Here is a 22,988-nt window from a genome sequence, read left to right on the forward strand (position 1 = left end):
ATCTTTGCCTCTTGATTCAGCCTCACGTCTGTAGCACGTGACTCATTTTAACAGAAGTTATAACGGAGTTAACGAAAATGACTATAGCTGAATGTTTTGAAGAGTTAAGAGATTAATGGTCATGAATTTTTAGTTGAGTGACCATTACTCCAATTAGGTTAAAGTTGAGGGATCACAACTACAATTTCCTCTGCTCGATGTGTTGGTCTTCATTTAGGATTGTATTAAAGATTGGATTTGGTAGTTAATTCTTATCTTTAATACCTTTGACTTTTCAACTCCATGAATTGGGAACTATTGTTGTTCGCTGCTTGAATTTTCATGGATGTTGAGATATGCGTGGGAACGCTTGAGAGCCTTACCCATTTAATGATGGCAATCTAATCTTTCTAAAATAAAAGTCCACTTATGTGAATTTTTGAGATAATTCTTTGTCCCACATACTCCATTTATGAACTAGAAAGCAAGAGTAAAAAAAAAAAAAAAAAGGCTGAGTTGGGTAAATTTAGAGAAAATTGAAGGGTATATGAAAAAAAAAACTAGTGGAAACAAAAATTTCAGGACATGTGGGTGACCAACAGGTGAAGGATTTGATGGGGCAGGTGGCCGCCATGGCAGATCAAATGCTCAGAGGAAGCAAAGAAACGAGAGTTAGAACTGAGTGGGTGAGCCACATGCTCCTAATATCACCCACCACAATCCATGGAAAAGCTAAAGGCAGTGCGTGTCTTCTCGGAAATACAGTGGGGGATAAGTTACATGATACCAAGCCGACGCTATTTTCTAATGCTCACCACCTTTGCAACTACACTCTCGAACTATTGAGAGTTGTCCTACATGCTACATGGATAATGTTTACTACGTGCTTATATAATCTTGGGTTACTCCTCATATTATCAATTGATTTTACAGTAGAACCTCAATTTCATTATGGTATCAGAGCAAGGTTGTCCACGTGTGAAGCCCAACAGCCACACGTGCTCTACGTCATTCAGTTGTTGTTCACGTAGGCTTGAAAATCCACCACACGTGCGGAGGCGTGTTGAGAGTTATCCCACATCAGTAAGGATAAGATTTGTTACGTGCTTATATGATTTTGGCTACTCCTCGTATTGCCAATTGATTTTATACGGAACCTCAATTTCATCACGAACCACCCTTGGCTTCTTTCTCAAAGTTGTTGAATGTCAGCGACATCCGATCCTTCATATCTCCGTATCTCCTGTTATCACGTTGCAGATATGCTGCATGATGTCGAAGCCGCGTGTCTTCCAGTTATGGTGATCGCCGCTGATGTCGACGGCAAAGGCTTCATCACGGCCGAGTTTCGACTCGAAAAAATTTAGGAACTCGTGGGCTGTGACGGTTTTTGGGGAATGTTCGTGCCTCGAGGCTCGAGCTGTGGGTCGCTCAGCCACCCCCATTTCTAGAGAGAGAGAGAGAGAGAGAGAGAGAGTGAACGACAGAGAGAGAACTCGGAGACTGACTGCCTGTGAGAGAAAGAGAGGGAAAAGGAAGGGGAAGGGGGAGAAAAACGACTCGTTTCAAGGAAATAAATAGAATTTGGGCCTCGCTTGTATATAGCCCAAAAACTTCAAACCAAACATAAGGGGTAGCCCATTGATTTTTCCACAAGCTTTTTCCGCAGCGATTATGTTACATATGAATGGTGTTATGTTTATTTAATATTCTCATTGAACATGATTAGTATAGGATGAGATGCTTGACAAAATTCCTTAACGAGGACGAGGCTGAGTAGAACCGAGAGTACGCAGGCAGTATGGCTACTATGGGATGAGAGGCTTGACAAAATACCTCTGCTAAACAAAGCTCTTGCTAAATTGAACTTACAATTAAGCATCTGTCGTACAACGAAATAGCAAAAAAAGCATTACTACTTCTAAGCGTAATTGTACATTTCATGTTTCAGCATTGATGGGAGAAATGACACGAAAAGGAGGCAAACCGGTTTGAGCATTCGAAGAACCCGGGACTCTGTTCTTTGCAGACCAAAGCCAAATCTTCGAAACCGAGAAGCTCTCACCTTTATGCCTGCCACTGATTTTCTTCCCCTCCAAATTCCCATTAACTGAGAAGCTCCCATTACTAACTCCCTCTTTGGCAAGCTTGACATCACAATCATGGGACAATGCGATTTGCAGATTTGAATCGCCAACCACATACTGATATGCGCCCATTGAGTAACATCTCCTAGCATCCAAATTACACCTACTGCTCTCCCCCACTTTCCCCCCACTTTCTCCACCTTCATTCAAGCTTTTGAACTTCCCAAGCCTCACAGAAAAAACCCTCTTTTCACCAACACTTTCCTCCATAACCAAACCTTTCCGACCGCTCGAACACATGTTCTCCCCATCACTCACAACCGCATTTGACATCTCCCTAGAACCGCCGGAATCGAACACTGGATTCTCCAACAAAATCCCAGACCCCAAAAGGGTTCCTCTACAAAGGGGGCACGTCGAATTCGAAAGAAGCCAAGTGTCAATGCAATCAATGTGGAAAGCATGGCCACACACAGGAAGCAACCTCAGCTTGTCCTCGTCAGAAAACTCACACAGACAAACTGCACAATCAAATGGCTCCTCCTTTGAACCAACAATGTCTCTGCAGAAGAACACAGGGAGAGAATCAATGGCGGCTTGATCGAGGCCCGAATCGTGAAGCCGAAAGAGCTGCTGAAGCTGCCTTTGGATAGCTCGAGAGCCAGAGGTTTCTGGGTATCTATTGGAATGGAAGATTGAGGAGGAAGATGACCCTTTTGTGAGACATCTCCAAAGCAAATGAGCAAACCCATAGATGAAAAACATAACAGCTACAATTACTATAACTAGAAGAAGCACCGGACTGATACTGCCAATAGATGAAGAAGAAGAAGAAGATGGTATTGGTGGGGATATCAATGAGGGGGGTGGATATATCAAATTACCATCTTTTTGCTCCAATCCATGGAGTTTCCTAGACATTTTAGGAGATGGGTTTTGCTCAAAACAAAGTACTCTTTCTGGGTTCCTCAGATTAGACGCTGGAAAGGGTGAGCAAAGTACTCAAATCTACAAGTACGAATGCAATGCTGACCAGAAACCTAATCAAATTAAGTACTCATATGTGTGAAGAGATAATGTTGTTTTGTGGAAAATTGAGAGGTTTAAATTTGGTTGTCGAAGAATTATTGAGCTGGTAGAATTGGAAAGGACCTACCTTTGGATGTGGAGGGTGCGAATGGAGACCATAACTAGAAACTGATGAGGTCTTTGGTTGGTGATGATGGGGTCTGGACGGTCTGATTTGAATCCTTTTTGCGCCACAGAAGTGTCAGAAGGAAGACTGGCAGAGTGATGCGTGAAGTGTTTTGTCGAGAAAGAAAACGCCACAGGCTCTTTAGCCCATTGTGATACAGAAGACACTTCTTAACTTTCAATTTTTCTTGAGCAACTACAATATTTAAGTTTAGGGCGTTGGATCAAATCTAATCGTCAAATATGTGTTGGTAACTTGGTATTGTGTTTCGGTAGGTGCTTAAGAAAAAATTGAGCTTAAGTTATTAGATTAATTCTAACGGTCAAATATGTGTCAGCAATGAATGTCTGTAAATACTCAAGAAAAATCACAACTCTACAAGGCCTAAAATCACAAGACTAATAACGAAAAAAGTCTTGGATGAAGAAGCCCAACCACATCATTCTTGCGAAAATCCCTCTTTCTTGTGAGATCGCACAAAGACGAGGTTGGGCCGCCCGTCCAAAATTTTCTTTTAGTAGCTTACAATTTTCCATAATGCAATACTTGCATGAAATAAAATTCTATCCTCTATCTCTCGTCACGTGACATGTGATTTGCGATAGTGAAGTTTTTCTCTATAAATTACTAATCTGATGAACTAAAACTGTAGGGCACCATCCCGGACAAACCTAAGAAAAGCATTAGACTTGTCTCCCTCATATGTATGGTGATATAGACCTATGCCACATAAAATTGAAAAGCTGAAGGAGGTCCATCAACCACTCAGTTTTGATTGTCCAAAAGTGATCAGTGTGACTTCTTTCTCATCACGATTAATCATAACTATTATCCTGAATCCATCAATGATGATAATCCTCCCCACTAATCAGGCAATTTTCCATCAATCCTGGCATGAAACTCTGAAAGATCTACCACTGTAAATATGAAGTAGGTAAGTAAAAACAGTAGGTAAAAAGGCAAATATTTCACCTTACTGTATCGGGTCTGAGCCCCAATGACCAAACAAGCTTTTCCTGGCTTTGAAATGATGACAAAACAGAAGTCTCAGAGGTTGGACAAAATCAAAAAGTAGGGTTACATTTGCTTTTCCTGGCAATTATTAATACCTAATCATATCCATGATTGTATCCACTTAACACAGGTGATTATGACTAATCATGTTTTTGGAATGCTACCTCTATTGGTTTGACTAATTTCGTCTGATGTTAGTTGATAACCGCTTAGCAAGCAGGTCAGAGTAGAGATTCTAGAGTTTTTCTCGCATTATAATGTGATAAAAGAGATAGATACATAATTATATACAGTTAGTTATAGAACATAATGTTGAATATCTCACATCGGAAAAGAAAGAAAAAAAAGTTTAAATATAATTATTCTACTCCAACTAACACCGATGCCTTATGGGATAAAATCTTACACCTAACAGATTTGGCAGGTAGTAGTTACCAAGTTGAGAACAGTATTGTTATTGTTGGTAGTGGGGTCATCGGCCCGTCTATCTGAAAATTCTACATGGTATTAGTGCCAAGGGACGAGCTTGTATTGTCACGTAATTAGGTGGGCCCCCTTTAGGCATTCTGTGATAAAACCTCATACCTGACTAATTGGGCAGGTAATAATTACCAAGTTAGGGACAATATCGATATGTTGAAAGTGGAACATTCGGCCGGTTTCTCTTAAAATGCTATATACATTTTCACGTATTTTATTACACATTATGATAATGGTATGAGACTCTTATTTTATCATGTAATCTAACTAAGGATGGAATTTTTTGCCAAATTACTATACCAATCGAATTACCAACCATACCATACCAAAGTTGTGCCAAAAAATTTGTACCATTGGTAATAATACAGTATTTGTATCGTACCATACATTTTTTGTGCGGTAATAGTATTCAAAACCATTACCAATGGTATACCGTACCGTACCACTATTATTAATATTATATAATTTATTTATTCATTTATATATAATTAGGTATTATTATCATTATATATGCACTTTATATTTTTTTTCTAGTCATTTATCTCATAATCTCACCTTTAACCTCTACTTTTCCAATAAAAAAACCTAAGCCTTTTTGCACTGCAACTTTTCATCTTTTCACTCATTTAGCCACCGACTTCATCTCTGTTGCTTCAGTTCCGGCGACTATCTCTCTCCGAAGTCCATCTCATCTTCTCCTTCATCAAATTGAGATGTCTTTCTCCCCGGCTTCATCTATCAAGTTAGTTTTGTACAATTTTAAAGAATATAGAGAGGAAATTTAGGAATCTTTGTATTATTTTTTTTAGGGATATTGGGTTCTTTTAGGAATTCTTTCATCTATTTACTTTTTGTTTCTTAAATGAATCTCTATAAAATTCTCATAATTAAATAAAAAAGTTTTAGATACCCAAAGGGAGTGGCCAAAACACGTTTGGGTGTTGAATTGGGTTGAAAAAAAAAATCAAATTTTGGCCCAAAAGAATGGCCCAAAACAAAGTAGTAATTATCATTACTATACCATGTCAATCGAACTATTTGGCATGCCGAAATTCGGTATACCGAAAGTTTGGTACGGTAATGGTAATAGATTTTATCATACCAAAAGTTTGGTATGATAATTGGTACATGAATTTTGGTACGGTAATCGTACAGATACCACCCTTAAATTTAACAATCATATAAGGTAGAGGGTTGTACATTGTATGACACATATTTAGACATTTAGGACTCCCTGTGGAATCCGGATCCTCGCCAGATCCTCTTTGTGAGGATCCCAAGGATCCCTAGAATCCATGAATCATATCTATTCATTGTACATCACTGATCACACGATGTAAGATGAACGAATACAATTTACAGATCTTCAGAATTCTCACCAAAAGGATCCGAAGAGGATCCTGTTGCCTCCCTGTGGATATTGAATCAGTCCATTTTGTTTTACCTTTTGGTCTATACAGTGACTCCATCTCCCCGTGTTTGAATTTTCTCATCACAAAGACAAGGTCAACAACAGTATCATCATCTAATAACCCCAAAACAAACACGTTTGAAATCAAATTCCTCCAACACGTGAGCTGCAACTTCTGAAATGTTTTTTTATTTTTTATTTTTTTATTTTTTTATGGATCAGAAGACACAGATCTCTCCTCCTCCTCTTTGATCGACTTAATCATCGCCGAAACTCGACTCATACTTGGCCTCTCATTTATGCACTGCATTGCTACCTGCAATAATTTCACCATCCTTTCTTCACTTGCACCTTCTTGGATCAAAGCCTCGTCAAAAACTTCGACAGTCCACTCCTCACTAACTACCGAGTGTACCCACCTGGGCAAATCCAAGCCGTTTTGCTGCACCAGCTTCCCTGTCAGAAGCTCAAGAAGTATCACACCAAATCCATAGACATCACCCTTGAACGTGCTTCCTGCATGGCCAGCTTTCGAACTTTCAATCCCGCTGTTTGGCGAAAGGTGTGACTGGTCTTGATTTTCAATCTCCATTATTCCGTATTCACTGATGCAGGGCTCCATGGACATGTTGAACAAAATGTTCATGGACTTTAGGTTGCCATGAGCAATGCCATGTTCATGTAGCTCTTGGTGCATGAATGCCAATGACTCAGCTATGATTTCTGCAACACTTAGTCTGCTTCCCCAGTCAAATATTTGTCCATTTGAAGATCCTGTGTGACACCGAAAAATCATGAGCAATTCGATTAAATTTACTTTATGGATCGTAAACAAAATACATGCGGTAAGAAAAGCCTTTTCACAGGCGCTCCAGAGCGTGTGGAGAGGATAGTACAATAACCAGTTATGTTAGGAAATTTCCCGTCCCCAAGCCTTAGGATTTGAGATATATAAGTAGCGAAAAATTGATCACATCGAGCTTAGCTTACCATGAAGAAGGTTAAAGAGACTGCCATTAGGCTGATACTCATAAACCAAGAGCTTCTCTTGTCTGGAACAGTAGAATGCAACAGCTGGCAAGACATTTCGACACTTAACCTGATCGATTTGTGTCAACCGAGTCTTAAATTTTTCCCTCGAAATCCCACTGTTCCTGATCCTCTTCACAACCAAGTTAACCCCTCGATCAAGCATGATTTTGTAGAGGCTTCCATTCTTCCCTCTGACAAGCAATATAGCAGGAGCTCGGAGCAAATCCTCGAAACTCAACCCCCTCAGCAATGGACTTGTGAGAACTACGAGTGGTGGAGCCATTCCGCTTTCAACAGATGATAACGAGTACTCTGCCATCTTATGACCACCACCAGCCATCAACTCACCAGAAGAAATAGTAGTGCTAGGCACAGTGCTAGCAGCATCATTTGCCGCGATCTTTTTATTTCCGCCCTTTTCGTTGTCTTCTCTGATCTTCTTTTTTATGGCAAGTTTAAAGAGAAAGAAGCAAACGACAACCAGGCCAAGAACTATGCATACTGAGAAGAGTAACAGCTTTTCGGATGAGGACTTTTTCGATTTCTTTGGCATTACGGAAGTTGGTATTGCAGGAGGGCAGGCATTTTGCAGTGGCTTTCCACACAGCTTAGGATTACCCGAAAAGCTATCTTTTCCGAATAGGCCATTGACATCAGGGATAGAGCCACTGAAGTTGTTGTTGGAGACATTGAATTCCTTGAGGTTGAAGAAATCAAAATCCGGGATTTGCCCATCAAGCCGGTTGTTCTGAGCAAGAAAAGATATCAACCCTGAAATCTTTGCGAAATCAGGAAGCACACCATTGAAGTTGTTGTTGGAGATATCAACCCTTTTCAGATTATTCAAATGCGAGAGAGACTCCGGAAGCTCACCTGAAAAGTCGTTCCCACTTATGTACAAGTGAGTTAAATCTCTGCAATTGCCAATGTCTTCTGAGAGCAGACCAGTTATGTTGTTCTTCTTCAGGCTCACAACACCAACAGACTTCACCATGCAGAGAGAGTTTGCATCAAGAACTCCCGTTAAATTCGAGGTTTCGAGGACTATTTTCTTGACAGAATTCTTTCTGTCACACGTCACACCTTCCCATTTATCTCTGCAAGGATCCGAGCTCATGTTCCAACCCCAATTTCCGTCTCTGGACGTTGCATTGGCCGGTGAGAGTTTGTCCATGAATTGCACCAGGGCTTGCTTGATCTGAGTCCACTCTTGATCTTCTGAATCCGCCATTGGAATGATAACGAGAATGATCAAAATGGCGAGTGCCCAAATGGAAATCCGATCCATTTTTCGTGTTTTTTTTTTTTATGTATAAATTAGAGTCTTTTTTTTGTGTGGGAAATAAATGGCTTTGAGATTTGGTGTATCTTCCTTATGAAGTAAGATTTATTGATTGAAATTGCAAGAACAAGAAGAAAGGAACAAATGGAAATGTTGAAGTTTGTTGATGGAACCACTTGGTGCCAATTGGATCAACACCGACAGAGAGTTTGAAAATTTCTGTGTGTGTTAGTAAAGCTCATAACAAATTGCACTAAATTCTACCAATTTTAAAAAGAATATTTGCCGGCAGTTTTAAACGGTCAATTTTTTGATGGCGTGTCTTTTTCAATAGCCTTCCTAGAAAGAACACGGTTATTTGTACTTCGGACACATGTATATATCACTTATGAGTCGAGATCCTCACCAAATCATTGTGTTCAGAGCTCAAGAATTTGGAGATTCAGGCCGTTGAAGAGAGAGAGATTGGTCTTTTGGTTTACGTAATGTGGGCCACTAGGATGAACTAGTTAGGACCAGAAGATTTAAAATAAGTAGTTTAAATCTTCCAGACACAGAAATCCAGAGAGGATCTCAATTACATCACTTATTAAAACCCGATCAAAAGTTTATGCACATATCAAACTATCATTGTTTGTAATGTAGAATTATTTATTACATGTAAGGAGCCAAGTATTATTTTTTCCGGGATTAATGATGGTACCATGGTCCTAGTATTGACATATGTTCATCAAGTATTGTTTGTTATAGTGACTTGTAAAGACCCTCCAAATCGGATTACTTCCCTAATTTCTGAACTAGACAATACTAATTCCCAAGTGCCAAGGCTGTAACTTTCAATTAGTTTTAATGTTGTTTTATAATTTGCTTAAATATAGGTATAAGATTGTGATATGTGACCGACTAGGTTAAGTTGCAGACAAGTCAACCATGGATGAGCATGGCAAATGGCACATCAAGGCATCACTCTCCCTTATTGTGTTGCCTCCGTTGTTCCGACCCCTTCTCCTCCGTTGTTCCGACTCCGCCCCCAACTCGTCCCCTTGTTTGTCGTGGTACCCATGGCAGCGGGGGAGGAAGGTGGCAGCGAATCATGGAAGGTTTTATTTTGATTGACATGGAAGAAGATGAGGCTGATCAATTTGCAACGGCACGGGTAAGAGAAAACTGAAAAAAAGAGGTGTTTGGTTATGATTAGAAATTGGAATTGGTGTTTGATCATGAATATTAAATGGACAGGTGTTGCAATAGTATTGAGTCACGTAATAGGTCGTATATTTTAGAAATAGTGTGTATCCAAGTATAGTCATTTCTATTTTATACACGCGATGAGAGTGGAGCCAAACACAAAACCTCGAGTAAAGACCCAAAATTGAATCTCGAGTTGAATCCAGATCCGAACACAAAATCTCAAGGGCAGATCCAAACAGAGAACCTCAAGTTCATCATAGACAACGTTACTTAACTTGTCCCCGGAGTAACTCAAATATTATTTTTCGACCAAAACAAACGCTATACATTTTGCTTGGCATGCTTTTGTTTGTCTATATGCATCTCAAGGAATTTGAAAGAAACACAAAAAAATAGTTGTGTCTGGATCATTTCTACATGTTCATCATTCAATGTGCTTCTTCATAACATTAAAATAGTTCAGTAACCAACAACAGAAGCAGATTATTCGACGAAATTCATAATTTTTACAAGAAATTTTAATCTGGTCGTACAAATTTAGGTAGTAAACATAATTCAAATCGTAAGCGAGTAATGGGGGATTATAATGTTTCCCCTCTGCACCTGCAGTTCACTATGGGTCTGCATGTCCAGCAATATCATCGTCGCTTGAATTGCTTTCCTCATCGCTAATGTTCTCATCGCTCTCCTCGTCTGGTGTTGTATTGGTAATGTGCTCCTTCTTTGCATATCGCTCACAGTACTCTGTGTCCACAAATCACATTGGAAAAATGTAAACAGAAAACTTTACATGATAAAAATCCCGCGAGAATATAGAAGATTTTCTTGCTAGCTTATGCTGTGTGAGCAACCAAGGAAGAATAGCTTCTAAGTTCTAAAAATACTCCGTGTAACATCTTCGAAGCTGAAGGAACTAACTTACTATGAAAATTCAGTGGAATCTTGTAAGCAAGTATCAATCCGAAAGCAATGAACAAGGCACCGGAGATAGACTAGTAATTAGTGAAGTCATGGTCCATGGACCATCTTGCAGAAGTCACTCACAGCTACGAGATGATATTGGGATTCCAACCCCAGACACGGTCAAAGGAACCAAGAAAAAGTAGGGAGGGTATGGAACTATCTAATTACAATCAAGAGCTCTTTTCACACATACGCTCATCTTTGGAAGGTCCATCTCCTAATATCCCTATGTTATTTGTGAGAGAGTTTGTGGTGAGGTTTCAAAAATTTAGGCATTGTTTTTTATTAGTTTAAGCATATTACTGAAAGGAAGGTATATTAATTGCAGATGAAGTTTTACCTTTGACCTTCTGATCGTAGAGTTTTCGGTCCTTCATCATCAATGATGCTGCATCACCATTGAGTGGATCTGAAGGATTTGGATAAAGCAACAGTTGTGGAAGGAAAACTTCAAAAACGTTTAAAAGGTCTGCATCAAGAAGAAACATCACCATATGAGAAATCCAAGAAAAACCAAATGAAGAAAGGAAAAAGAAAAATGAAACAGAATAGAACTGCGAAACATCACCGGCTCATGGAAGAGAGTATAATGACACAAAACCAACATTTCAGCAGTGTATTGGAAAACAAGGGTCAGAATTTTTACTAAAATGGGATGATAATTACCAAACATTGGACTCCATGATTGGTTAATTACATCTAAGCAGACAGAACCAGATCTGCAATTATGGACCAACAAAAAAAAAAAAAAACTGTCAGTACATACAAGTTAATAACCAATAAACAATTACTCAAAGTCCTGCTGCCTGCAAAAGAAATAAATTAGAAACTATGTTTTCAAAACCAGAGACTTATTCAAACATTTGATAATCAACAGCAGTATTACAGCATCAAATTTCTAAACAAACTTATACTTCCGCCTTTTTTAGACCCAATCTGCCGGCGTGCCACTGGTAGCAATAATTAAAAGTTCCTAGAGAATAATTAAATTGGATGAAACGTGAGGTGAAATTGATCCTAAAACTGAAGAATACTCACAGCTCATCAACATTTGGGTGGAAAATCTTGTTCATGAAGCCAATAGATGGAGATTTATATGGATAAGCATCTGGAAGCTCAACACGGATTTTCCAAACCCCGCCTTCATAAAGGCCTGCAACCACATCATCACACATAGACTATAGTTTACCAAAAGAATGACATATAAAACAACGCCAAGAGCCTCAGCTGATAAAAAGCCTAGTGGAAATATAAGAAGCAAACGCATTTCTGATCTAAGAGTAAACTGCAATAAAGTTACCACAAGGAAAACAAAGATGAAAAATTTTCCAAAGTTGAGTGATCGTTACAAAGACAGGTCTGATACCAAATTCAGTTAAACGTGCCTAATGCCCCCACATATAAACACATATGAAATTCTATGCAATGAAGGCGTATAAGCAGGGGTGTCAGACATTACTTTCTTTTGGACCATTGAATTCCACATTGAATTCATTTAGCCCATCGTTTATTGTCTCCACATTATAGTCACTCATCATCCTGAAAATCATTGAGAAAAGAAAGGAAAACAAAAGCATTAGAAATAGTGTTCCAAACCTTTATATCATACCAGAGATGAAGTTAGCAACCTGATTCTACATCTACCAAAGAGACTGTAGATACCCATTTGGTAAACCAAAGGGAGAAATCCAACCTTAAGAAACACAGAATGCTAAGGTTAGAGGTATTATAGTAACAAACAACTTACAACTTCATGACATCCATCTCTCTCCGCTTGCTTGGAGAAGACATCTTAGCTTATTAAAATTAAATTCCCAAACCTGTCACAAGAATACTAAAGTAATCAACTTTTCAAGGAAATAAAATTCAAAGAAATTAAATAACCATAGGGTCTGGTGGGTTAGCTAGATATATTGTATAATGGTTGAAACTAAAACAGTCTAATATACAAGAAAAAGGGTACACTGACCTTCCAGAAATTAACAAGAATCGCAAAAATAAAGGGTGATGTAGAAGCAGAAGTAACAAAAACATGAGATTTTAATCGTTGTCCAAAATCAAGGTAAACACATATATGTAGATTACATAAACAAAATCAGTGATACAATCTAAACAAGTTAAAAGTCTGCTTAAACAGGGAACTGTTCTTCACAAACCATGACCATCAAAGAAACAGACCTATGTTACATTATTAATCATACCAGCCTATATATGTAGTAGTGCGTTTTGTTAGAGACTTTTATACTCATTGGATGATGCAGCAGAAAGAAAGCCACCTCAATTAAAACTAACAGAGTGTCTCCGTGCGTTAGTTCAACAGTACCAATCAACAGGACAAAGTAGAAAAATCAAAAATGATATTAGAGCTCAGATTTCCACAAGTGCAACTTAAGGGTCACAGGACCATCTTCCAGATGATAGGTAAAGCTTGTCAAGACAGCAACTGCCTGTGAACTAACAGCATACCTACAAAACTAAACCACCGAGTCGAAAGCCTTCAAAGACCACTTTTTTGAAGTAATTTAAACAAGTTTTTTGTTACATATACTAACACCAAATTAGCTCATAGTACGACAATGACATCAGATTGCAGAATCTAAATGCATTGCCTGTACCTCACCCCGAAGTACAAACTAAGACCTCTCCTTAAAATGGTCTTTGCCTCCCCCAAAGTTGGACCACAACCATAACAAGCTACCATCAAACTGACTAGCTCAACTTGGATAGTAAGTCCCTAAACAAAAAGCCAAAAGCTCGGTTCCTTGCAATTTGATGTACTACATTGCCAACCTAACATATTTTATCATCCGAAAGTTTGTTAATGCAAGCATACTTATGGGAAATCTTGGAAGATCACACTCATGGGGAGATTAAATTTTAAAATTCGGCCATCACAATATGATCAGACAAATGCAATGCCACTGTTTTCTGCACAGAATAATGAAGATACAAACTTTGAACAATGATGGGATTCCAAAATTTCTTCTTTCCAAATTATTAGACATACCCAGTGACGCATACAACCCCCTCCAAAAATTTCACCAAAAAATTTCATTAAAATTGAAAAGATTTTGTGAATCTATTTCATAAGCGTTTGTGAACTCTAACAATTAAAAGAAAGCTGCAATCTTTTAAAGATCTAAGACCTACCCAGAAAACCATATACAAAGAAAAGAGAAACAGTTTTGTTCCTTGAGATTGTCAATGAAAAATAAAAATAAAATAGCGAGAGAGGATCGGAAGTGGGTATCTTACACGAGCTACTTATTTAACGGGGCGACCCTTTTCTTGTCCGCTTGAAGATTTTCCCGAGAAACAAACAGAAATTTGAGAAAATATGGAATTGGAGAAGAAACTACGGGTAGGGGTGGAGGGAGGAGGTGGAGAGTGAGAGAGGGAGAGAGAGTTGGAGGTGGGGTGAATGTCGACACGCACGTGTTCAAATGATAGTGTTATTACGTGGCAAGCAAGAGAGAGACAAGTCACGATTATCATTCGCTTTCAGAGATCGGTAAGACTCATAGAGGTATTTTAGTTTCTCTGACTACAAGCAAGACTTGAGGTGGTCTCAAATTAAAATTTTATTTCGTGGTTGCAAATATAAATTTGATTGATAATTACAGAGTAAAATTTAATCACCAATTATAATGGTAAACCCAAAAACTAATTATGGTATATTGTTGTCGTTATTTATTTATTTATTTATTTTCCTTGTTCATTGAACCGTAACATTCTATTTATATGGACCGTTTTGATCACTAATTCTCTATGTTACTATTTGTTTGTACCATACTTGATCAATCCCGAAACTACTGAACACCGGTCAACGTTATACCGTCAAGGACCCATAAGAGTTTCACTCCAACCAGAAGGCCAATCACAGCGTGACACGCGTTGACATCAGAAGCCAATCATAGCGCGACACGTGTCAACATCAGAAGTTAATCATAACATGACACGTGTCAATGTCAAAATGAAACTAGAAACTCTCTTCTATAAATAGAGATCATTCTCTCACAATATTTCAAAATGTCATTTGTACTAAATCATTCACTTATACTCACTAAAGGAGAGCTTGAACCTATGTACTTGTGTAAACCCTTCACAATTAATGAGAACTCCTCTACTTTGTGGAAAGTAGCCAATCTGGGTGACTCACGTACATCTTATGTTTGCTTCCCTGTCTCTATCCATTTACATACTTATCCACACTAGTGACCGGAGCAATCTAGCGAAGGTCACAAACTTAAACATTTTCTGTTGTACCAAAGTCCTCGCTGATTTTGTGCATCAAAACTATTATTAATTTTTGTTGAAAATATTGTAATTTTTTTTATTTTGTTGAAAATATTTTAATTTGTTAAAATAGTGGGATGTGCATTTCCATTTTTTTAATAAAATAACTCCATAGTTAATCAAATAATTGAATGAAACCAATTATTGATTTTACTTTATTCACGACAAGATGGCCTAGTGGCTTTGAACAAATTAGAGACCCGTATTCTACATAGCACATCTTGGTTCAACTCTTGACGCTAGTTAATCACATGATGTGACCAGAGGAGGCTGAAATGCCTATATAAGTCTTCTCGACCACCTAAAGGGTAATCTGTTGTGGCAAAACCATCAACTGATAGCCTAATCCATGTTTGAAGAAAGAAAGAAAATGCAATTTGCCAAAAGTTTTCACATCCTCAAGTTTACATCAAGCATCCACTGCATGAGTTCAATATCCTAGTGTATAAGGTGTTGCATTTCAACTCGTGTCTCTAGTTCGAACTCTCCCTTCCACTAAATTAATATACTAGTTTCAAATCCTCTCATCCCCTCTCCTCTCCTCTCCTCTTACCCTTAAGCTTGAAAAACGAATCATAGACGGAAACCCAAACAGTGCTACATGCGTACACCACTCGCATGACAAACGAGTCGTGATTAAATCATTGACATCATTTAGTACTAGCAGCCACATGTGTGTTGCTTATTTAGCGCAAGCTATGCAACTCACGTAAACCTAATTTCGCTTCAACATGAATGAAACAACAATGTAATTGCAACAATGAACGAAAATAACAGAAGAAAACGATTTAACTCGATTTTTTCCACGGATTCTCCCCGTAGTAGTATGCACTGCCAACCATAAGAGCCACTGTGGCACCCTGGACGACGACACGAGCTCTCATTAGCTTCTGGCCTAACTGAGAATTGCCTTGCCTGAAACTGATTAAGCCGGCGGTGAGCACGCCAGCAGTCAACATAGCCCCTGAAAAGTTTAGTAACTAACCAAAATGAATCTCATTTTAACTAACAAAAGCAACGCAGATCAAAGCTTTCACACGAAATTGGCATCATTCAATTATCAAAATGTCGCAATTACTCGTTTGTTGCTTGAAACCCTACACAAAAGAGAACATTTTTCTCTCTTTTTAAATCAAGTTCAAGGGAAAACTGGAAACACAAGACGATCCATAAAGCTCTGAAACTTAAGAATACACTCTGAACCGGACTTCCTAACTACAACTCATCGTCTTCCCAAGCTGAAGGGTTTCTCCAAAGCCTAACATCCCAATGCATCTCAGTCTTTTACCCACACCATAAAATCCAGCATACACACCGCTCTAATTCATCTCTACTACCACAGATTTCTAGGACCGGAGTGTCTTCAATCCCGCAAACTAAGTAGCATCTCTCCATGGCACCCTTCTCGGATTCTCTTAAAATTTCCCATAATATCTCATTTGTATGATAAACAATGGTCTACACCTGATTGAACATCCAGTTCCGACTACACTAAAAACGCCAGTCTCATAGCTAACCTTCACTCGGTCAGCACACAGCACCTAACAAGGGAACGGTATCATGTCAAAATAACCGTCGATGTCACATTGTCAAATGAAGACAATGTAATATTTACCAATTACCGTCGATGTCAAACTAAGACGTTGCCACTGCACCGGATACCTAGAAAAATGCCGGAAGTCTTCTCCAAATTCACATACAGGATACAGCAGACAGAATTCACGCGAGAAGATTGAAATTAAACTAAACAACTATATTTTATCCAAATGGCCAACAATTCGAAAAACCAGACTAAAGTAGCTCCTACTTTAACTTCCGCTAACCTAACCCAGATAAGAATTAGCTCTAATTTCCACTAGCCTCTCAGCTGGAGCAATGAAGTTCAAATTAAATTTCGAAATATATAATTTATATATTTCGAAAGGGAAGTGTTATTAGTACTCCAAAAATCTCATTCCGCTCCTCATAAGTGCATTTTTCTTTCTATTTATATAAAGTTTGGAATGAAAAATGAGATTTTTGAAAAATTAATAATAATTCTCTTTCGAAATTTAATAATAAATTAACGCATACCCTTCCATCAAAATTTTATTATCCCAAAAATTAATAAGCTTTTCCAAATTATTAGTTCTATAAAATCCCAAATCCACCAAAAATTCAAACAAGCGCGAAACTTTACGATCACATATGCATACCCCAACTCCTATCAAACCTCAAAGTTTGAACAGAAACAATCATATAAAACAAATTGCAGAAAAATAGTGAAGGAATCGAAGTGGGAAATTACCAACTGGTACCCAAGGGTTCCGGACCCGCTTCTTCTCCTCGTAGAATACTTCTAACGTGGGGTCCACCTCACTCATCTTCTCCATACACAGAACGTGAAAATTTCCGAAAATGGTCAAATCAATTTGGGATCGCGAACCCGAAATTGGAGACCAGAAGAAGGAGAAGAACATGTAAGCAGAGAGTGAGAGAAAGTGGAGGAAAATGGAATTGGAACTAGTGGTGGTGGTAGATGCGGGTCGGTGGCGGTAAATGTGGGTCGGATTCGCAGGTTATTGGAGTTAGAGGCTGAGCCCGATTGATAGCAACCGGTAACCCATGCAGATCCGCCCAACTCATGCCTAGGCAAATAGGGCCCACGTCTCTAAATTATTATATACTCCCATCAAAGCACAAAAGTGTTTTACTTTTTACTCAAAGAAAAGAAGATATTTTTTGGATGTTAGTTTTTGTTGTTTGATCTTCTTCATTTTAGTTGATTTAATGGTCAGAAATTTAGAGTAGTGTTTGGAATCCTTTTTTTTCGACATTTAGGCACCAAAATTAATTTTGGTGTGATTGTTCCACTGCTGTCAATTTTAATTGTGAGTTTCACCAATCATGTTATGTAAGGCGTAAAAGTAATTAAATGTTCAACTGCGTCATTTTATGTTAGGTAGACGATTTTAAAATAAGAATTGTTTTTACTAAGGTTCGTGAACACAACAAAAGTAAATTGTAATTTTGATGTGTTATCGAATGTTAACCAATCCTATTCTTACTTACAGGTAGTCTAGGGGTTATGAAGTCATAATATTGTTATCGAATATTATATTTAATAATATAATGTCATGTGAAAATAAATTTATACATGTAGTCATAATATTGATATGAAAAGTCATAATTTTGTCATACTCTTGTCATGTATGTTGTTCTCGTGATATAATTGTCTTTAAAAAGATAACCCCATGTACCCACTTACAATAAGGAAAGTTTTTCACGAAATTTCGGTGAAATTTGAAAGAGGTAGTGGTGGTAGTAGTAATACATTTAATAGGAATTTGCACCAATACTGTCTGGACTTTTACGCTATGTTTGGATGAGGGAAATAAACTTGGAATTTAGATAAAAGTCAGAATTTGTAAATTGACATGCACGAATTCTCTTGTTTGGATTCATAAACATAGAAATTTAGAATTTTAACGTGGAAAAATACTTGGAATTTGGGACCTCCAATTCCCAAGTTTAAATTCCATATACATAGGTGACATTTCTAAATTTATATGATTGAGAGCTTAAAAATAATAAATTCCGTATTCAATTCCATTGTTCTTTTAGGTTAACCAAACAAGAAAATTAACAAATTCTAGAAAATAAATGTGAACACGGAAAATTCCTGAAACGAAAGAGACAAGAACAAACGTGCACAAACAAATATTTGTATTTTTGATGGTTTTGGGTTACAATCTCTCTCTATTTTGATCCTCTGATTCGATCTCCGTAAGGTGTGTATTTGTGGATGTGTGATTGATCCAAAGGGCCGTTGGGCTTGATCTAAGGATGAACGTTCTTCAAGGGCCGTGGACTTGATCTTGAAGGTGGATTTGAGTGGATCTTCAAAGGGGCTTTTGGGCTTGATCTTTGAAGAACAGTGATGAACGGATCTCCAAGGGCTTTTGGGCTTGATCTTGCAGAACGGTTGGATGTGTGGATTTGTCGACGTTGTTGATCCAAGGGCCGTTGGGGCTTGATCTTGGATGAACGGATGATGAACGATGGTGCTTTCTTCAAGGGCCGTCGGGGCTTGATCTTGGAAGAACGATGAACGAAGAACACTTTCTTCAAGGGCCGTCGGGGCTTGATCTTGAATTGGTGGATGATTGTTGATCCAAGGGCCGCCGGGGCTTGATCTTGGAAGAACGATGAACGAAGAACGAAGAAGGCTTTCTTGATTCTTCCGGAACTTGGATGCTTGAGAGCTTCGGAGTTTCAGAGCTTCAGAGCTTCAAGGTGTAATATGAATTGGTTTTCCAAAATGAATGAAATGGGCTTGTATTTATAGAATTTTCCAAGGCCTAATTTTGAATATAATATCCCAGATGAAATAAGTCGTTTCTGCCAGGTGTTGACACGTGTCCTATTTGATGACTTTTCCAACTCATTTCAATTTTCGTTGAGTCACACGCTACGTGTAAAATTTATGTAATACATGAGCGTTGACACTTTGATTTATCGGTCAACATTTATTTACCGAAATTTCGATGTCTACAAATGCCCCCACTTCAAGGCACGTCGTATACATGTGCTTGTCATGTGTAGGAGATGCGTTTTGAAGTCCCTTACTGTAGATGTCGATCCAAGGGCCGTTGAGGCTTGATCTTGAATTGGGCTTGAGATTTCTTCAAGGGCCGTTGAGGCTCGATCTTGAATTGTTGTTTGAAATTTCTTCAAGGGCCGTCGATGCTTGATCTTGAAGGTTGAAATTGGGCCACAAGGAGCTTCATGTGGTAGATGATCTTTGGCTTTGGTAGTGGATGAATCGGCACGTATTTTGTTGCGCTTGTTGACTTTCCATAGCTTTGATCTTGAACTGGGTTGGAGGATTTTCTGGATTCCTCCAATTGTTGATTTTCCACAGCTTATTTCTTGAACTAGGTTTTGATTCAAGGGTGGTAGACACTTAATCTTGAATCGGACTTGTGATTTCCTCAAGGGCCGTCGAGGCTTGATCTTGAATTTGGTTGGAAACTTCTTCAAGGGCCGTTAGGGCTTGATCCTTGAAGGTTGACTTGAACACATGACAAGCAGGCACGAGGTGAAGGTGACGACTTGTTGCTCTGTTCAATCTTTCTAATTCACACCTGAGCAGTTTGGTCAACGGTATGATCTTCAAGATTGATGGGCTTTTCTTCCAGTTGGTGACTTGATCTTTAAGGATTTGATTCAAGGGTGGTGAATCGGCACGTGCAGCCCACAACGCCTAGTAAGCCGACCCAAGAATTTGAGGGTCAAAACAAGTTCATCGTCCTCAGGCAGATGCGACATCTTCTCGAGTTCTTCATCTCAGACTCTTTCTGCTGAGTTGACTGTGCATGCTGCATTCTTCTCTGCTTGTTTCTTCAGGCAGATGTGACAGCTTCTCGAGTTCCTCAGTTCGGACTCCTTCTGCTGAGTTGACTGTGCCGACCGTATTCTTCTCTGCTTGTTCCTTCTGCACCTTGTCTCCACATGCTGCAAGGTATCATTTTCACTTGCCTTATCTGTTCTCCAGGCAGATGTGGCAGCTTCTTTGAAAGTACAGCAGCAGTGGAAGGCGAGTACTGGAGAGCAGTGCTAGGTAGGCAATCAGAGAAGGGTTCCAAGCAGTCGGTTCCTTACCCGAGTTTGAGTGGAAGTTCCGGCATATTGTTTTCTTTATCCTTGTCTTTGTAGGTAGGAACAATGACAAAGGAAAGGACAGAGAGAGTGTATGATATTAGATACTCTTGCTTTTTACCCTAGTGATATGAGATACTTTTGCTTTGGAGTCATTGGCTTGCAGAGGTACCCCAAGGAATAAGGAACACTGAATGACTCGAGAGGTTTTGTTGGGAAAACATTTTTTTTGGATGAAGAAAGGCTCTGTATGTCTGCCTTGCTATGGAAGGCGAGGGTAGACAATTATAGGAAGTTCTTTGATACCTGTAGAGGTACTATTCTTTCACTCGTGTCGGCGACCGATGCGTGATTGATCTATACAGCTTCACGTGCTTGTTTCTTTATCAGAAATTTTCGACAAATTGTCCGTAATTTCCGCCAAGCTGAGTGTGCATGTGACAAGTGTTGACGCGGCTGAAAAAGACTGGCGCCTCTTCGATAATTGGGATCGGCGCTTTAACAAATTGCCCGTGATTTTCGCAAAGCTGAGTTTGCGTGTGACGGGTGCTAACGCGTCTGGAAAAGCAAGATGCCTCTCCGATTTCTGAGCCTCGTCGAGTGTAGAGGTTGCATGTGACAAGTGCAGACAAGTCTGGAAATGAAGATTGGCCCGTGGTTTCCGAGCGAGCCCAGCTTTTGAGAAAGCTAGCACCTCTTCGATTTTTGAATTGGCCTCTTCGAATTCTGAGCTCGCCTCTTCGATCTCTGAAATCCCGTCGAGTGCTGATTTTTTATAGAGGCACGCAGTTCATTTCAAAGCACACTTGAATTTTCGCTTGTGAAAACTCCCTTCTTGCTCTTCTAAGATCTTGATTTGTCCGATCTCTTCTTTCTTCAGCACTTTGAAAATGTCTGGACCCTCTGACCGTCGTTTTGACTTGAATCTTGGTGAAGAGGCAGTCCCGCCTTCTCCTGACAACATATGGCGCCCATCCTTCATATCCCCTACTGGTCCTCTTACCGTTGGGGATTCGGTGGTGAAGAATGATATGACCGCTGCGGTGGTGGCCCGGAACCTTGTCACTCCCAGAGATAACAGACTACTTTCCAAGCGGTCTGATGAACTGGCTGTCAAGGAATCTCTGGCCCTTAGTGTGCAGTGTGCGGGTTCTGTGTCCAACATGGCCCAACGCCTATTTGCTCGAACCCGTCAAGTTGAATCGTTGGCGGCTGAAGTGATGAGTCTCAAACAGGAGATTAGAGGGCTCAAGCAGGAGAATAAACAGTTGCATAAGCTCGCCCATAGCTATGCGACAAACATGAAGAGGAAGATTGACCAGATGCAGGAATCTGATGGTCAGATTTTACTTGATCATCAGAGCTTTGTGGGTTTGTTCCAGCAGCATTTGCCTTCGTCTTCTGGGGCTGTGCCGCGTAATGAAGCCTCAAATGATCAACCTTCGATGCCTCTTCTTCCTGGAGTTCCGCCGAGTGGTGTGACTTCAAACAGTCAACCTCCGACGTCTCTTTTTCCTAGAGCTCCGCCGAGTACTGAGACACCACCTGAGCAATGAAGACTTCTTCCCGTTTGTTTGCACATTTGTAAATTTTTTTTTTTTTTTTTTTTGTATGTAGAATGCAATTTTATGTAATCTTTCTAGAGAAATAAATAAAAATTCTCTCAATGTAATTTTTTTTTTTAATTTTTTTTTATATTTAGAAATAAATAAAATGAACTTTATTTCTCTCAATGCAATTATTATATATATAATTTTTATACATAACATTATATATATATGCACACACCGCACCATCATGACCCTTTTTTTTTTATTATATTTTCTTTTTTTTTACTTTCGGTGCTAGCCACAACCACTTTCTTTTGCATGCACCATTCTATATCTTTTCATTATTTTTTCTTTCATGGTGCTGGCACCACCTTTGCTTTTCCCCCTTTTTTTTTATTTTTTTATATATTTTTTTATATATTTTTTCTTTGCTTTCGGTGCCTGGTGCACCATGTCTCTTATTTTCCTTTTTTTTTTATATTGTAATTTTTTATATGCACACATACATACATACGTACATACATATACATACATATATATATATAGGATGCGGGATAGGATGGAGAGAAGGCAGGGAGGAGCCTGGTGGATGAAGATGGTGGCTTCGAGCTTCACGACCGGCTAGTCGTTTGACGGCGGTCGTTGAAGTCGTTGGCAGCTGCGAGGTAAGAGAAGAAGGAGGTATTTGGGTGTGTATTGATAAACTTTGGTTTCGTCAATCTCATTCAAAGGCGGCAGTCATGGTGGAGGTGCAGAGGAAGACGCTCCACCACTACTGTCACTGAGCACAACCACTGAGCACAGCCATTGCACTGCCTGCCGAGCACAGCCATTACACACCCGTTGCACTGCCACTGAGTACAGCCAC

At 39.2% G+C, this 22,988-nt stretch overlaps 3 protein-coding genes and 1 long non-coding RNA gene across 5 annotated transcripts; all 4 read right to left on the reverse strand.

Annotated features, from left to right (window-relative positions):
• Nucleotides 1–1,818: 1,818 nt before the first annotated feature.
• Nucleotides 1,819–3,128, reverse strand: LOC114823265 (RING-H2 finger protein ATL46-like). Its single transcript, XM_029098749.2, has one exon. It carries the CDS (start codon nucleotides 2,985–2,987, stop codon nucleotides 1,920–1,922), a length of 1,068 nt encoding a protein of 355 aa, XP_028954582.2. The 5' UTR covers nucleotides 2,988–3,128; the 3' UTR covers nucleotides 1,819–1,919.
• A 3,249-nt stretch (nucleotides 3,129–6,377) lies between these two features.
• Nucleotides 6,378–8,372, reverse strand: LOC103438139 (probable inactive receptor kinase At2g26730). The gene is made up of 2 exons (XM_008376678.4): nucleotides 7,157–8,372; nucleotides 6,378–6,940 (listed from the first exon to the last, which is right to left on the reverse strand). The coding sequence occupies exons 1-2, from the start codon at nucleotides 8,370–8,372 to the stop codon at nucleotides 6,378–6,380; spliced, it is 1,779 nt and encodes a 592-aa protein (XP_008374900.4).
• A 1,719-nt stretch (nucleotides 8,373–10,091) lies between these two features.
• Nucleotides 10,092–14,131, reverse strand: LOC103409724 (ubiquitin-conjugating enzyme E2-23 kDa-like). 2 transcript variants are annotated; one of them, XM_029103963.2, is made up of 7 exons: nucleotides 13,890–14,131; nucleotides 12,382–12,454; nucleotides 12,094–12,173; nucleotides 11,673–11,787; nucleotides 11,301–11,353; nucleotides 10,975–11,103; nucleotides 10,092–10,415 (listed from the first exon to the last, which is right to left on the reverse strand). In XM_029103963.2, the coding sequence occupies exons 2-7, from the start codon at nucleotides 12,423–12,425 to the stop codon at nucleotides 10,285–10,287; spliced, it is 552 nt and encodes a 183-aa protein (XP_028959796.2). In that variant the 5' UTR covers nucleotides 12,426–12,454; nucleotides 13,890–14,131; the 3' UTR covers nucleotides 10,092–10,284. The 2 variants fall into 2 exon arrangements, with proteins under 2 accessions (XP_028959796.2, XP_070680227.1); XM_070824126.1 differs by lacking the exon at nucleotides 13,890–14,131 and adding an exon at nucleotides 12,911–13,108.
• Nucleotides 14,132–15,635: 1,504 nt separating this feature from the next.
• Nucleotides 15,636–17,563, reverse strand: LOC103409725 (uncharacterized). The gene is made up of 2 exons (XR_011582399.1): nucleotides 17,218–17,563; nucleotides 15,636–15,894 (listed from the first exon to the last, which is right to left on the reverse strand). It is a non-coding gene; the product is annotated as an uncharacterized lncRNA (long non-coding RNA).
• Between the last annotated feature and the right edge of the window lie 5,425 nt (nucleotides 17,564–22,988).

The sequence above is a fragment of the Malus domestica genome, chromosome 06, assembly GCF_042453785.1.
Source record: "Malus domestica chromosome 06, GDT2T_hap1".
NCBI classification, from domain to species: Eukaryota; Viridiplantae; Streptophyta; class Magnoliopsida; order Rosales; family Rosaceae; genus Malus; species Malus domestica.

Excerpts from the sequence above, each read along its gene's own strand:
- LOC114823265 (XM_029098749.2), bottom strand. The coding sequence starts at position 2,987 with ATGTCTAGGAAACTCCATGGATTGGAGCAAAAAGATGGTAATTTGATA.
- LOC103438139 (XM_008376678.4), bottom strand. The coding sequence starts at position 8,372 with ATGGACAAACTCTCACCGGCCAATGCAACGTCCAGAGACGGAAATTGG. Across the intron at positions 6,941-7,156 it reads TCTCTTTAACCTTCTTCATG|GATCTTCAAATGGACAAATA; the intron begins GTAAGCTAAGCT and ends GGTGTCACACAG.
- LOC103409724 (XM_029103963.2), bottom strand. The coding sequence starts at position 12,425 with ATGTCTTCTCCAAGCAAGCGGAGAGAGATGGATGTCATGAAGTT. Across the intron at positions 11,354-11,672 it reads CACCCAAATGTTGATGAGCT|ATCTGGTTCTGTCTGCTTAG; the intron begins GTGAGTATTCTT and ends CCATAATTGCAG. Across the intron at positions 10,416-10,974 it reads CTACGATCAGAAGGTCAAAG|AGTACTGTGAGCGATATGCA; the intron begins GTAAAACTTCAT and ends TTGTGGACACAG.